Source organism: Notamacropus eugenii, chromosome 4 (assembly GCF_028372415.1).
Source record: "Notamacropus eugenii isolate mMacEug1 chromosome 4, mMacEug1.pri_v2, whole genome shotgun sequence".
NCBI classification, from domain to species: Eukaryota; Metazoa; Chordata; class Mammalia; order Diprotodontia; family Macropodidae; genus Notamacropus; species Notamacropus eugenii.
In genome coordinates this window covers 462194494-462211007 of record NC_092875.1, presented here as the reverse complement: position 1 = coordinate 462211007, position 16514 = coordinate 462194494, and the positions used below count along the sequence as shown (strand labels likewise).

Below are 16514 nucleotides of genomic sequence, written 5' to 3'. Positions count from 1 at the left end.
CTTTCTTTTTTTCCACAGCATTTAGCACAGCGATGAATAAATGCTTGGTGACTGACATATGCATTTTCTGTATTTCAGGATCTTGTGTCTGAACAATAATAATATAACAAAAATACTTACACTCTCACTCTGAAAAGGATTTAAGAAATTTCCCCCCATTTCACCATCATCCCTTGGAGTGCCAGGCTGATTACTCAGGCTCATATTATTGGGAGAATTCTGTAAACAAGATATATAAAATACAGCACCGTCAAAGATGTTGTTTTGTACTATGTGTCACAAATGACTCCAGACTCTCAGGAGACAGACCCACCTATAAACATATTCTTAGCCTTCTAGTGTTGAGTGCTAGTTCATTTTTGTACCTTAACAAACACAAATATTTTCCCAAATGAAAAAAAATAGCATGCACTACAACTTTTTTCACCTAGTTCCGGAAATAATTACTCAAATCTCCATGTTTAGCTCATAGACTTCCTAATATCCTGGAGACTTTAAACCACATTCTCAGCAGGGGAACTACGAAGGGAACCTACCTACTGATGAGGCATAATAGGGCAGTAACTGCCCTTGGTAATTTTACTAAGCAAACTTAAAAGGTCACTGTCTTAATGAGCATGTTTCTTTAATTCTGTACCCCATTTTGCATAGCAACACCATTTCAACAACTTTTCTTTTTATGTGATGCATAAAGAAAAAGAGAGAGTGAACTATAGAGGTTGGTCACAAAAAGAAACACTTCAAGAATCGGTTGTCTGTGCATCCTTTAAAGGAAAACGTGAAGCTTGGAAGTGAAAAGTTAACTAGAACACTTTTTTTATTTTTCCATGCACCAAGAGATTTACATGACTATTTTATAAAAAAATAAAACACCTTACCTTAGTAAAGTAACAAAATGTTGAAATAGCAGTAAATTGTTACATATTGTGTCCATATCACATTCACTGTCTCCATACTGCAACATAGTCTAGTCTTGCCAGGAAACAGGATGCCTTCACTACCAACAAATGATGCAGAATGCACTTCTATTTCATGCCCCAATTTTTACCTTTAGGTTACATCTGTACTTGTTATCTGAGGTGGGGACTAATCGTTTAGGATTTGTTTCCTCAGCCCTGGCCACTTCATTTGGGGATGGAGAAGGAAAGATAATCAAAGAAGGTTGCTCTGAAGTTTGAAAGTCTGAGTTATGAAATCAAGTTATGTCAAAAACACTGAAGCATAATATGAACATAGTCACCCCAGAATAATGCTTTGCTAATCAAAATGTGATTAATGTGACTAATATGGAAATATTTTATATGATAGTACATGTATAAACTATATCAAACTGTCTACCATTTTCAGAAGAGGGAAGGGAGAAAAATTTTAGAACTCAAAATCTTGTAAAAATGAATGCTAAAAAATTTCTTGACATGTAATTGGGGAAAAAATACTATTAAACTTTAAAAAAAACTAAAAAAATGGTTAAGCAAAAAGGCAGAAGAAAACTAGGACTTGGATCTTGTTACTTTGCACCCTGCAGAGAGCACCTGAAGGTGACTGGAACTCTGTACTTTGTTAAACTCCACAGGGGTAGAACAAAATGAAAAATGGAGCACAGTAAAAGCAAAAACAGTATTTTATTTTTCCAGTAAATTCCCACCCTCACCAAAAGATACACATATGTAATTCTTTAGTTGCCCACATATCAACCAAGAAAAAGTACTTGTACTTCTAAAATGAATGTGTGTAGAGTTACTGAAATCATTAAATATTTATAAAGGGATCAACCTTAAAAGTACTTAATAATAATATATTAGTGATTTTTCATAACAAACTCTGAAAAAAGGAATTTAGATCTTTGACTTGATTCAAATGAGGTTAATTAAAATATAACATTATTTAGAATTTTAAAGGTCTAAATTTTTCTGATTTTCAAATTAAGTGAAATTAACTGCTACTATTAACTATGATTATTTATGTGACAAACTGAAAGAACGCATTCCAGGTTGTTAATACATATTTAAATAAACTTACAAAACATATTCTACTCTTCTTCATGTCAAAGCAACTTCCCATGGAGCAAATGAGGTGCTCTGAGAGCTGCATTAGCTGTTTAATTTCATCAGGGGATTCTTTAGTGCATGGAGAGATCAAATCTTACAGTAAATCATTTCTTGATCAAATGGTTTCTAGTGCTTAATGTTTATTTGACTTCAAACAAAGGGCTGACTCAAAATATTTAAAGCAATACTAATGCATTATTTTTACGTGTGAAGAAGCTAACATTGAAAAGGTAGCTGCTTCAGGCACACCTCTCCCCCACTTCCCCCAGGCAGGGTCACAGGTCTAGAGCTGGAAAGGTTCCTAAAGGTTAGCAGGCCAGTTCTCTTGGGAAGTCACTCTCCCTAAGCACAACATTAACATCCTATTTGACAGATTTTTAAAAGCATGGACAGGAAAGAAAGTTAAGGAAAACCACATTAAGAACTAAAAGGCTGCACCACCCAGTCCTGCCCAGTTCACTAAGTCATCCCTGCACGGTTATTTAATGGAATGGCAAAATCATTTTACCTGAAAAGAAACGTGCAGGATGTGCAGTGGAAATAACAAGAGGTCCTTACAGAAAGTGTGCTCTGAGTGATCAGTGAATGACACTATGAGGTTGGAGGCCGAACAGCATCCTCAACAGTGGCATCTGAGGGTGTGAGGCCGAGCCTACCCAAAGAAGGGCTGAGCTCCTCGGTGATGTGCACTTATTATGCTCCAACTCACCATCAAAGCGAGTCATTTTTGAGTGCAGAGTCCTCAGCTGGACTCAAGGGCCTTCCTGGGCGGGGCAGCGGTATAATTAGGGAAGAAGGGACCCCCCAAAAAGAGTATTAGCAGAAACTTTAAGGAATTATTTTTAGCTACGCTAGGTCCTTGAGTATATGGCATCTAAACTTTTTATTCCCTTGCTGCCTATTTAAAATGCACTCCAAAAATTCAGACTTTCATTCTTCTGAGAAGGGCCCCCAGGGTTCTACGACATCAAAAAGATGGAGAGCCTACTGCAGTCCCAATCCTTCATTTTAAACACGAGAGAGTGGAGGCCCACAGGGGTTTATCTGCTTATGATCACATGGTAGTGAGAACCAGGATTCGAGTCCAGGTTATCTAAAGCCGAGTCCAACGCTCTTTCCTTTGTTCCACTCAAGCTCAGGTCTTGCCCACATTTTCCTAGGCAGCTAAGGGGCAGAACGGAGAGGGTGCTAGTCTTGGAGTCAGGAAGAAGTAAGTCCAAATCCTGCCTCAGAATGTACTAGCTGTGTGACCTTGGGCAACTTGCTTCACCCTTTTAGGCCTCAGTTTCCTTGTCTGTAAAAATGAGGATAACAGCTGAGGCCATAACATATGGGTGGGTTTGAGGGTTAAAGGAGATAATGTGTATGGAAAGTTCGCTGCAAACCTTCAAGTGCTATATCAATAATGGTTATTATTACCAGCATTTCTCATTTTCCTCAGCTATTTAGTCTCCAAACATTCTCTCATACTCTCCAGGAATAAAAGGAGTTACTGTTCCTTCCCCTCTGTTCCTTCCATTTTTTCCTTAGTTCCTGTGATGTTAATGAAATAGGAAGATCTTTCCCACCCATTAATAGGCCTATGTGACCTGCTCTGAACTGTGGGCCAGTTCACATGGGGCCTGTGATCACATGGAGCTCAATATGGGGGAGGGAGGGCAGAGAAAGAGAGAGAGAGAGAGAGAGAGAGAGAGAGAGAGAGAGAGAGAGAGAGAGAGAGAGGCAGGCAGAGCAGAGAGACAGAAGCAAGCTGTGAGAGGGCAGAGGGAGGAATCTGTCTTGGAGAACTTGTTTTTGTGGGGAGGTCTGACAGAAGTTTGAAGATGTTGGCGCTCCCTGGATTGGTGATAAGTACCCTGTTAAATCTTACCTCCTGGTATTCTAATGATGTCCCAAGTAATTATTTTGTTTTTGCCTTTGAGGAAGGAGTTTACTATATTTTGTGAATTTGTGAACCTGAAAAAACTCATGCATATTCATAGCAGCTGCTATGGGTATCACACTGGTGTCACAGTCCCTTACAGGACTGACTTTTGGACCACTAAACCCTAAGAGAAACAATGACTATATCTGCATGGGGTTGAAATGACATGGGGATTATTCATTTAGTCCTGGGAAGACTCTCACCCTAGCTCTCCTCTCCAGCCTCCATGAATGAAGTCAGATAGGTGTTTTCTCTCTAATACCCCTCATTCTAAGGATGAATGGCTGCCTCATTTGTCCTGTCCAAATCCTCTTCTATTTTCAAAACCACTTATTTTTACAGATGAGAAAAATGGGGCCAAGAGAGTTTATGGCCTGGATATTGATTGGCAAAGGTGGGATTTGGTTCCTCCCACCCCTGGTCATCTGAAACCAAATTCATTTCTCTTTCCACTCAACCATATTGCCCCTCTATGGACAATGAAAAATTACTCGCTTTTCCTTTTTGTACTTCCAGTTCTTAGTTCAGTCCCTGAACAAGTAGGTATTTAATAAATGTTTCAGTGATATTCACTATCTTAGTTAACTTATTACTAAGACCATAAGTTATAGACCAGGTTCTGACCTCCATTGATAGAGGGAGTTTCCTCACAGTGAATTCCCAATACCAAAGAGACCACAAGTCCAATCTGTGTGAGCAACTCACCTCATCCCTCCTCAAGCCAAAACTAAACTAAAAAATAGAGCTAATAATATTCCTACACAGTTGCTTTGAGAAAAGTGTTTTTGTTCTTCTTAAACGTTTCAAATGTGTTTGTGGATGTATATATACATACGTGTATATATAAATTTAACAATACAAATTTGAGTTGTTATTATGTACAATCAACTAGACATCTTGATTGCCTGGTGGCATACATCTCGATGTTTTACCTATTCTGTTCTACGTTGCTAAAAGTCTACAATTCATTTGTTTCAACACATTTTTGTACAGAAAATGTTATATTAATATGAATACATGTCTTTATATGTAAGAATGTATGTAAGTTCCATGTATGTTTGTGTGTGTGTTATTATAGTTTTGTGTGTTCTCTGTCAGGCTCACAGGAGTCTGCTTAATCCACTATATACCTATAACATTGTAGATTTACAATAAAAAAAAGTAGAAAACTATTCTTTTAATACTGGTAATTAAATAAGACAAAACAATAAAACTAAACTGGAAAGCTTTTATTTCTCTTGAATGCTAAAGCTTGATAAAAAAGGGAAAATTTTCTCTTTTTCTCCCCACCCCAGTCTGTTCCATTTGTGAACTAAAAACCACCATCACATATACGGCTGATAAACTCAAGAATAGCTCAGTAAACAGTGGGAAGTGTCAATAAATGTTTAGTGAACGGCTGGATTGTCAGGTGGAAGACTGTCAGAAACACAGCATAAAGTGTGGGGAAGACATCAGACTTGGGAATGGGATTGTAGAAGAAAGGTGATTTTGCTGGAGTGAGTGAGGAAGCTGATGGAGACTCTTGTGGAGATTCTGGGTGACTCCAGGACACTTGCAGGGACCCTTGGGGGTTGATGGGGCCGCTTCTTTATGAGATTCAGTTTCAGAACTTGTGCTTCTCATTCCCCTTGGGAAAGACATACTTCTAGTGTACTTTAAGCCTATCCACCACGATTGAGGCTTTCCAAATGGGATGGGGGCAAAAGGGGAACAAGAAGGAAATAGAAAGAAAAGGAAAGAGAACATGCTGGAAAGAACCAATGAGTGAAGAGGAAAAGTGATGTTCCTGATGTAACTGGGCTTAGATGGGGATCAGTGAGAACATGTGTAGATGCTTTCTTAAAGACTGCTTATATTAAGACCAATTAAACTGTGAGTGGTAAAAAGAAATCAAGATCAAGGCCTACATGGTATGTGCACATGCTTTCTCCTGAGTAGGTGAGGGGAAAGGGTGTTGTAGAAGAGATTAGAACCAGACCGAAATAACTGGGCTGACTATCTTCCAGCCCTAGTCGTCCCCTGGCCCACAGAGAAAAAAATGAATGGAATCACATATATTGTCCTAATTTGGAAACGTCAGCCTTCCTGAAGGTCCTGTTTCGAGATCATTTCTGTCACTTCAGTTATCTTAGTTTCGGTTATAAACATTTTAAGGAAAGACATGATTTAAAACTTGAGCTTAAGCCTTCTCGGTTGCCCCTAAATACAGGTGTCCTAGCTGTTTGCCAAATTTGTTGTAGCTATGCAAAATAAGACAACCTAGACATTCTGTCATATTCCAAATTAAACATTTGATTTAGGTCTTAACTTAAAACAGTATTTTTTCATACAATCTCATTCTCAACTTCTGGGGAAGTCATGCAATTTTACAGTAATTTTACAAATTAAAGGAAATGAAACAATCCTTTAATGAATTTCTATAACCTCTAGATGAAAATGCACTCATTTCAATGGTAGTTCCTATCAGTCATATCTACATTGTACTATTGTCCTGGTTTTTGTTTGTTGGTTGGTTGATATGGCTTGGTTTGCTTGTTTTTTGGAGACTAGATCTCCCTATTTCTTCCACGGGGAAAGTTAAACAGTCACTCATGGGCCTGATCTTATCGAAGACTAGCATGAAAGCTTTGATCTGTTCCATTTCTGACCTTGACTAGTTCCCACCCCTCTTTAGGTAGGCTTTGGGGACTCCTGCTCTTAAGAATTCACCATATTTGTCATATTTGGTACAGACAAACGATTAGCTTACTGCACTGAAACTCAGCATTCCCAAACACAAGTGATTCACCAGCCTCCCTTAGTCTGAGATTTTAGGAGTGTGCCACCATGCCTGGCTACACTATACTTCTGACAAGAATGGAATTTTTTTTTGCATTTATAAAAAACCAAAAAGTAGTGAGGTATTCTTTAAAAATAAAATATACCTATAAGTAAAAACTTATTTTGGATTCCTAAACCATTAGGGTAAAAAGACAACATGCTATTGCAATATCCACTTTTCTACCCCCTTTGATTTTTTCCATTTTAAGATAATGAGAATAATCACTAAATAATCAGGATTTCCTAATATTTATATAAAATATAATATGTAATTCCCTCAAATTTACGTCTTTTCTCATATTTGACTAGCCTTGATTGCCTTTTCTAAAGGTTATTTTCTCAGTGGTACTCACTTTTTTAAAATAAAGTAACAATATGATATGGCCAAGTTGGCTATGACGTGGACATGAATTATCACATTGAGTAGGTTCTGTTAATAGTCACTGGCATATTCAGGGGCAGTCAAAAGAACCATTTATCATTTCCAACTAGTTTTAAACATCAAACTAGCACGGTTAAGAATAAAGCTCATAAGATAATTTAGCAATTCAAACAAAATATTTAACAAAAAATATACAACATACTCACTTTGGAAATACTGTCCATATCTCCTGAGCCTAAAAAAAAAATGAACACACACAAAACCCTCATTAGTATGTAAGTAATTCAACTAAGATTTTTACTTTCCAAATTTTAGTAGTCTGTGCTTCAAATGTATTTTTCAGTGCACACATCTCAAGTACTTATCCTCTGTTGTCAATCTAAAATAAAAAATCTCCACCCACACCTCTCCCCCACCTCACCCCAGTTTGTAGATAGGAGTTACTCCTGGTGCATGGTGGCAAATTCATAAAAAATCTCCACCCTTGGAAAACAAAAACAAATAACAATAACAAGAAAAAGTGAAATCTTTATCAGGTTCACGAATAAGACTTGTGGAAGCAGACTTCTTCATGGAACAAATATACCTTACTTGGTCTGATTTTCAGGTATATCTTTTTTGCTTTGTTTATTTTACTAGTCTAGATCTGATTTCATTGGTACAGGAACCATCAAGTGCAGCATCTCACTTCACTAAGGCATACTGGACACTCTCTTGCAACTTTACAGGTGAAGATTGCTGCTGAGTGGCACCTAGAGGTGAAGTAACTTGCCTGAGACAACCTGACCCTAGAACTGGAACCTCAGCAAGATCAGTCTTCTAAAACTTTTTTTGAAAGTAAAATCCTATAGAACTTTGGAAACCAGAAAAGAGACGTGACCAACAAGACCGTGACCAACATTTTCCACAGTAATCAAAATAAAAATTATATTAAACCTTGTATACATACATAAGAGCTTCAAAGAATTATTTCATAGTTATGGTTGGTCTTTCAAAATTCTGTCTTCAAAATAACTAAGGTATATTGTTTTTATGAAGATACATGAAAGAAATAAAAAATAATAACACTTTATTCCTTTTTCTGTAAAGAAGTATGAGTTTCTATACAAGCCATTACTGCAGAAGAGTGGCCCTATGGAGAAGATGAACTATAGTTTAAAACAAAACACTATAATTTTTGGCATAATTATTCTAACAATACATTCTAATAATATTATGGTTTATTTTAAAAGTTAGAAATAGACAAGAATAATCAATTCTTTCTGAGCAAGGCTGCTATTGAAAGTATGTTGATTTTAGCAAGCCACACTGAAAGAAACATCTACTAAACACACATGAAGCTTCTGCAATCTAGTATAATGAACATTACAACTAAGAACATGTTTATAGCTATCATATAAAATATTTTATTAATAAGCTCACTACTAATAACGCTTATTAATTAGAAGCAAAGTGACAGAGAAAGAAAATGTAGTACTTTGTAATAAAGGGGAACACAAGAAAGTTATCTTTGATATGGGTGTGTGACTTCATTTATCACTGTGGGTAATGTTACCAACTATGCAGACCTCAAACTAACAGTGTTTTCATTGAGTGACTCTTGTTGACATCTTCCCTTAAATCCTTCAAAAGGCATTCAAAATGTGCGTGTGGGAGGGGTTGGGGGGATGCTAATCTACATCTCTAGACATTGAGAGGATGTCATTAAAGGCATGAGGGTTAGCAGTTAACTAGTGTCCCTCTCTTCGTGCCTACCTCCTCTTCTGGTCATACCTGTCTCAGATAATGGCGTCCATGCCACTTCCCCTGCATGATATGCCATAATATAGCTTGCAGCCTACTCACATATATGGTGTGCCTCTCCATTGACCTTTTGGTGACCCGTAACTTAAATTCTTGTGGTATTACATGGCTGGATACCATAAAGCATCACCAGAAAACTCTTGAATCTATAAAAGATGGGCCTTTGTCTGAGGGGAAGCTTGGGTTCATTAAAAGCACCCCATAGATTCTCAAGGGCACCCTCTACTCCTTCTCATGAATGGGGGTCCAGTTAATTTTTCAACTCAAATATCTGTTTAAGGACTATGTATAATGGGGTTGCCCATCTAGATGTAAATCATAGTCTCGAAAACATGCTCTCTATAAATATTTTGAAATCTAGGCAAATGGGTATCGGTGCATCCTTCAAAAACATTTGTAATTGTCAACGTGCTGTAAATAATCTAGTGTCTCCTCTTCCCTTCCCACAGCCCTATTGAGGTTTTTCATATACCCCCTTGTGAAAAGGAGCCTTTTAGTTTCTTTGATTCCTTTAAGACTCAGCACAAATCCCACCTTCTGCAGGAAGTCTTCCCTTTTAGGATGACCTTCTGTCTACTCTTTATATCTTGCATGCTTATCTCCTCCATGACAGCATGAGTTTCTTCAGGTAAAGAACCATTTTTGTCTTGGTTTGTGTCTCTGACACTTAGCACCATGCTTGGTGCATAGCTAGTGCTTAATAAATGCTTATTGATTGACTGAATAAAGTTGAAATCAAAACACTGTTTTCCTATAGATATTGAAATGATCCCAGTTTTAACAATCCTTATACTTTTCAAATCATTTGTTATGGGGCAGCTAGGTGGTGCAGGTGGGAAGAGCACCAAGCCTAGAGTCAGGAAGACTCATCTTCTTGAGTTCCAATCTAGCTCAAGACACTTGGCAGCTTTGTGACCCTGGACAAGTCACTTAACTCTGTTTGCCTCAGTTTCTTCATCTGTAAATTGAGCTGGCAAAGAAAATGGCAAATCACTCCAGTACTTCTGCCAAGAAAACCCCAAATGGGGTCATGAAGAGTCAGACAGGACTGACAAGTGACAGTGACCACCCAACAACAGGGTAGGAAAAGGAAAGATTTTTTTTAATCTGTTTGCTACCATGTGGATGCAGCCCCCAGAGAGATTTTTCTGGCTGTCTTCTTTCCCACAAGCAACATGGAAGATTGAAGCAATTATTTATTCTGCACCTAAATTCTGCTACCTGCCTGCAGAGAGGTGAGAGGCACACTTCAGCATCACTTCTCTCAAGTCATTACTTGCCAATCTGATTGATCAGAGCTCTATACTCTTCCATGTTTTCTTTTTTTTTTTTTTTAAACCTTACTTCATCACTGTGTAAATAGTTCTGATTCTGCTTACTTTTCTCTGGGGACTCACTTTTCTTGGCGTTTCTTTTAAAAAAACTATAAAAAGTGCTGAAATATGTATGTTTAGGACCTTTCATTTTTTAAAGTGTGCTGAAACTCTAGGAAATAGTCTGTCTTTAAAAACTGCATGGGTGATTCTGATTGTGAAAGGATGATCTGTGGAATATGATAGAAAGATGTAGTTCCCAGTGGAATTCAGTTGTCAGGGGGACATCAATATCTCTTGAGAAACTAAAGGATTTGAAAATTCTATTCACATAGCTACTAAAGTAGGATTTTTTATTCTTTTATGTAGCTAAATGTGATATGTTCATCATGAAAATGTGAGATTCCTACATTTTGAGTCTATGGCTAGGATTTTAGTCACTGTTATTAAGTTTCTGGAGCACATCTTAGGAAATATACACTTTTACATTTAAAGTTTAAACAATATTTCTCCATCTATGTTCATAGGTATAGTTAAAAGTTCCTTTTCTTTCACATGTTAGTCAAAGGCACAATAAAATGTTTTGACTGACCAGATAGCCACAGCAATAGATATCTGGTTTGAAAACACTGTAAGATACTTCTAACCCTAAGCTAAGGTGCAAACAGTATATTTATTTAATGTGCTTTTATCTATAGCCAGGTTGTATATAACATACAGTATAATAGTATGAAGGCTGCATTCAGTAACTGATTCCTAAATACTACAATGGAGTCAATGATCTTATTTATGTGGGTATTTCTGTCCTTGGTGCTGATTGCAACTATTTGTGCATGATCTCATCCAGTGCAATTTAATAAATTTCACTGTAGTAATAATAACTGACACAATGTAATGCTTTAAAGTTTACAGAGTATTTTAAATGCATTATCTAATGTGAGTTTCAAAATCAGTGTGACATAAGTATGATAAGTATCATTATACCCACTTAAAAGAGGGGGAAATATTCGGGGAAGTTAAATGATTTGTCCACAGTTGTTCAGTTAAAAGATGCCAGAGAGAGTATTGGCATAAAAATCTTTCTTGTCCCCAAGTCCAGTGTTTTATCCACTAGGCCAATAAACCACTTTTTCTCTTTATCTTATTGTACTTCTGGAATTTTTCCTCATTCTAGTATTCTCTCCTCTCCTCTCTTCTCTCTCTCTTTTTATGTGGCAAGAACAACTGGAAACCATGTTGTTGCTCAGTAGTTTTTCAGTCATGCCTGGCTCTTCATGATCCCATTTGGGGTTTTCCTGGCCAAGATACTGGAGTGGTTTGCCATGACCTTCTCCAGCTCATTTTACAGATGAGGAAACTAAGGCAAACAAAGTTAAGTGACTTGCCCAGGGTCACACAGTGAGTAAGTGTCTGAGGTGAGACTGGAACTTAGGAAGATGAGTTTTCCTGATTCACCACCTAGCTGCCTCCTGAAAATCATGAAGCTCAATAAGAATTCCTCATTTTAACACCAAATGATGCAGCAGAAAGAGTATTGGAGTCAAAGCACCTGGATTCCTGTATTGGCTCTGCCACTAGTTACCTGTATGACCTTAGTCAAGTCATTTAGTGTCATTTAAGGTTTCCATAAAATGAGGGGTTTGGCTTAAACGGTCTTTAAATTTCCCTCTCCCATATATCATACCAGGTGGTCAGCAAACAGAGAGAGTATGGTATGGTAACTCATGCATTCTGCTAAGCAGAATACTCTCAGTCCTTTCACATGTATGTCCTCCTTTTATCTCAGTTATGTGGGTCCCTCCATCCTCCGTGTCAGATCATAACTCCTCCCTGCCTTTTTGGTCTGTGTGCCTCCTGTTCATCAGCCTTCCATAGATCCTCCTTGGAAGATGCTCTCAATGTACCCCATATTAACAAGCACACTCCCAAGAATCTGAACATTATAAAAAAACTGAGTGTTCAAACTACTCTGAATGGGACTTAATCTTTCTCTGATTCAGCATTTCATGATTCAAGAGTTAGGGCAGCTTCTTGCATTGCTTCAAGATCATAATTAGGAATATCCCTGGCCACTGTACCGGGGAAGCACAGAAGGTCAGGCTCACAGCTGACAGAATGCTGGATTTAAAAGGATTTAAATAGGATTTAAAAGATTGTAAATCTTTTTATACGTATAATATGTAACAATATAATATTATATAATATGATAAATAAACATACTGATTTGTTCCTTAGGATAACACAACCTGTACTGCTTGGCTTTTTAAGAGTTAAAAAACTCCTCATTCTCTAATTACAAAGTTTACAGGCACAAACTCACAGTTAACTTATTTAAAGAAATTACAGAGAGTATATATTTTAATTTTCAGAGTAGCCTGGTTGAAGAGGTAAATGATAATTAACTTTTTCACTTTATGTACAAGGAAAGAGAAGAACACACAGATCATGGGACTTTTCAGAGTAAAAGACAGTATAAGAACTCAACACAAAAAAGTATTGAGATTTTATTTGCCATCAAACAAGAGAAAAAATGGTCATTTTTCTCATTAATTATTAAAAAAGAACAATTATACAATTGGTATCTAACAAGTATTCTCTATGCCCATAAACTTAAGATTAGACACATTTTACTAGACTAAAATAAACAACTGAATCTGTAAGTTGGATTTGAGCACCTAAATTGTTTCATATTTTCAGATGAAATTCAGGCACCATACCAAAACACTGAGGTACCATGATTTAGAACATGTACCCTACATCAAGAACTGCCACAACATTAAATATTATATGTAACTTCCTTACCTAAAGATCCATTCATGTGATGGGACTCCATTCCTCCTAATCCACCCATTGGACCATCTGACCCTGGGCCCATTGGAAACTGTTTTAAAAAATAAAAATGAATGACCATAAATTTAAAAGCTTAAGTTAAAGTATGGTTACAACTTTAGTCTGCAATAATCAATTATCTGTTAATGAATAACTCTGATGGGGAACACATGCACGATTGTCACTTAGAAAATTATAATCTAAAATGCTTTCTCCCAATGTTCACCCACACTGAGTTTCAGCTCCATCATTCTTGGTGATACTGATAGTTATTTCAGGGCAAGAACTATACCATGCAACTATGCAACTGCTACAGTGTTCTGCAGTGCAGTTAATCAGTCAATTAATAAGCATGTATTAAGTACCCACTGTATGCCAGGCACTAGGCTGGGTGCTGGGGATATGAAAACATCAATGAAATTGTCAAAGAATCTACAGTCAATAGATAACACGCACACCTAAGAACATGTCTATGTGACAGCAAGGTGGCGCAGTGCATAGAGGGCTGGACTGGATGCTGAGCAGTCACTTAATCTCTCTGTGCCCCTAGTTTCCTCATCTGTAAAATGGGAATAATACAAGAATCGCTCTCCCAATTTAAGTTAAATCTTACTTTTATTAATAATGCTTGTGCTAGTTATCTTACAGGGATAGTGGGAGGATCAAATGAGATCGTGGATGTAACACTGGAATCTTGAAAGTACTCTCTAACTCTCTAAGTGCCAGCTGTGATCCTGTGATGGATTATTATTGTAAACAACGGGAACTGAGACTATAAATGATGCCCTGCCACTATTTCATTAAGGATGAGATAATATTTGTATGTAAACCTTAGACTATTATTATCATGATATGAAAATAAGTATTCATAAACTATATACAAATGAATCAAGGTTATTCAGGGAGGAAGCACCATCAGCTGGAAAGATCAAGAAAGGCCTGCTGATTTCCCTAATCCCTCCTCCCATGGCTGGCTATCACCATAATCAGATTAGAAATGAATCACACAGATCTGAGAGATGCAACAAAAAAAAGCACAAGAATTTTACTCATTGAATGGTGAAAATTTTTGTGTTTTGAGGAAAATACTTTTTTAAAAAATGGTACATGTTCAGTTTACACTTAAAGTCTTGTTTGTCCAATGAGATCAAGTTATCATAATAACCCTATAAGATAACTCACATAAATACTATTACTCCATTTTACAGATGAGAAAACTGAGACTAAGAATGGCAAAGTGATATACCCAAGATCACCAAACTAGTAAGGTGACAGGGCTGAGACTCCCCTTTTGGCCCTAGCTTCTACTTCATGTTCTCAATTCCTAGAACTACAGGTGGGGACGGAGACCAGTCAGGTCAAGGCGGACCTTTAAAGAACTTGTTTCAATGACATTTTCCTTTAGAATAAACTATACATTTAAAATCAGGATTTGCATATAATATATGGCTTGGAGTCTCGATATAGTCAAATTCAAGCTTACTGCTGGACAAGCCATGGGTCCTGATTTTACACAAAGTACCTACTCAAACGGGGATAACTGCTTTAGTACTGGGTTATTTTTAACAAACAGGGCTGAGATTTCCTGATCTCATGGCACATATTGTTACCTTGGTTCATAACATGTCAGGAAAACCTAACTAATAACAAAAATCTTTTCAGTGTGGAAGGGGAAAAAATGAGTCACCACTACATGAAAACAAGTAACTATAAAATTGATTACATAAATTATTTCAATTTACCTAGAATTCCTAATAACTTATTTTATTCTAAATTATATTCAAATGCCATCTCTAGAAAACTTCTTTTGTCTATTCAATGTGCCCATAGGACAGAATTTCTGGAATTTCACAATCCTATTGGTTCAATTTAGAGAATCTGAAGAAAATTTCATTTTTTTCCTGGTAGCTTTATCTGGACTGCCTAGAATCTTTTAAAAACGTCCAAAAGAAGTGATTTTGCAAATCTAGAGGTCTTGGTGTACATTCAAGAAAACTAATAATGGATTCATATTTACATTAGGTCTGTTGGGTCCAGGAGGTACTGCATTCATTAGAGTATACATGTTGTCTCCAGAATTGGTAGAATCTGAAACAAAATTAGCTCATTAATATCCTCCTTCTTGTCAAGCCACATGAGGTGTTACATAGTGAAAAACTAGCGAAAGTCTGTGTAAATAAATGTTTAGACAAGTTTTTAGCTGTATTATCTAAAACAGGCAATAGTAAGGCTTATTAACAAATAGGTGCCAGTCATCATTTTTCACTTGATTTGAGAATTCAATTCCATTATGATTAAAAGCTTATAAATAGGGAATGACATGGAGAAATGAGACAATTACTTGCATGATGCTGTTTAAAAAAAAAACAACTATACAACTATTACTTGAGAAGTCTAAAAAATTGATGTAAAATCATTCATTCTCTTTGAATTAACTAGATACTTGCCCTAATTCTCCACTTCATTGACTATATGCAGATATAGTCCACATCGCCTAAGCCAGAGCTGTTCTATTGAGTCTTTCATGTCCCCATCAGGCTCTGAGAATATTCCTTTTTTTTTCTTTCAATTTATCCAAATAATTAGCAAGAGCTAGCGGAAACCTTTGGCTTAGTTCCAAGAGAAAGACAAGAAGGAGCCTCTACAGTCTGAGCAGAAACAAATCACCTGACTGATGTGTAAGATACCTTCTTCCAAAACCGCTGCTGCAATCCTTTTTTCCATATACTTGATCCCACATATATAGTAATTAAAAAAATGTGCTGAGTCTATGCATGTAAGTATAAAGTACAATGATAGACCTCACATTATAGTAGCAGCATCATGCTTAAAACACTTATATTTAATGACAATTCTCTAGATTTCCGTAAATCCCAATGGTTATTTCTGTGAATAAGGTGCAGAAATCTTGGAATTTTTTTCTTCTAAGAATAATCATTAACTATGTAATACTTCTCTATATTAATGGATTTACTGCACACAGACATTTATTAATTCTGTGTGAATTGGTTCACAGTGTTGCAGACAGAAATTACTTAGCACCATGGCCATAGCTGTGTCAACAGTTGGCTGAGGGCTATTAACCTGGAAGCTATGGTCCCAATTCTTTGCCCACCATTCTGAATAGAACAGTATGAGAAAATTTCTGTTTCCTTCTTATTAACAGTGAATAAAGGATCTGAGGACATGTAAAGTTCCTTCACTTCTTTCATTCTGAAATGATATGCTACCAGGCCTCAAGGTTGGGGCTATCCCTGCAGCAGACTTGTGACTTGTTGAACGCAGTCATGCAGTTGTGTTTGTTGTCCAAGTATTTGAATTTTACTTCTGTATCTGTGCACCACGCCCCCAAAATATCTAAAATGCACAGTTCAGGTTAGCCTTTAATTGGT

The 16514-nt window shown here is 36.9% G+C and overlaps 1 protein-coding gene across 9 annotated transcripts in view; it reads right to left on the bottom strand.

Annotated features, from left to right (window-relative positions):
* SSBP2 (single stranded DNA binding protein 2) overlaps window positions 1-16514 on the bottom strand; it is a 402471-nt gene that overhangs the window by 11751 nt on the left and 374206 nt on the right. For all 9 annotated transcript variants that reach the window (XM_072606240.1, XM_072606243.1, XM_072606244.1 and 6 more), the window contains 4 exons: window positions 15140-15210; window positions 13096-13174; window positions 7384-7412; window positions 121-219 (listed from right to left, as the gene is read on the bottom strand). In XM_072606240.1, coding sequence (XP_072462341.1) covers window positions 121-219; window positions 7384-7412; window positions 13096-13174; window positions 15140-15210 — 278 coding nt within the window. The remainder of the gene's footprint in view (window positions 1-120; window positions 220-7383; window positions 7413-13095; window positions 13175-15139; window positions 15211-16514) is intronic.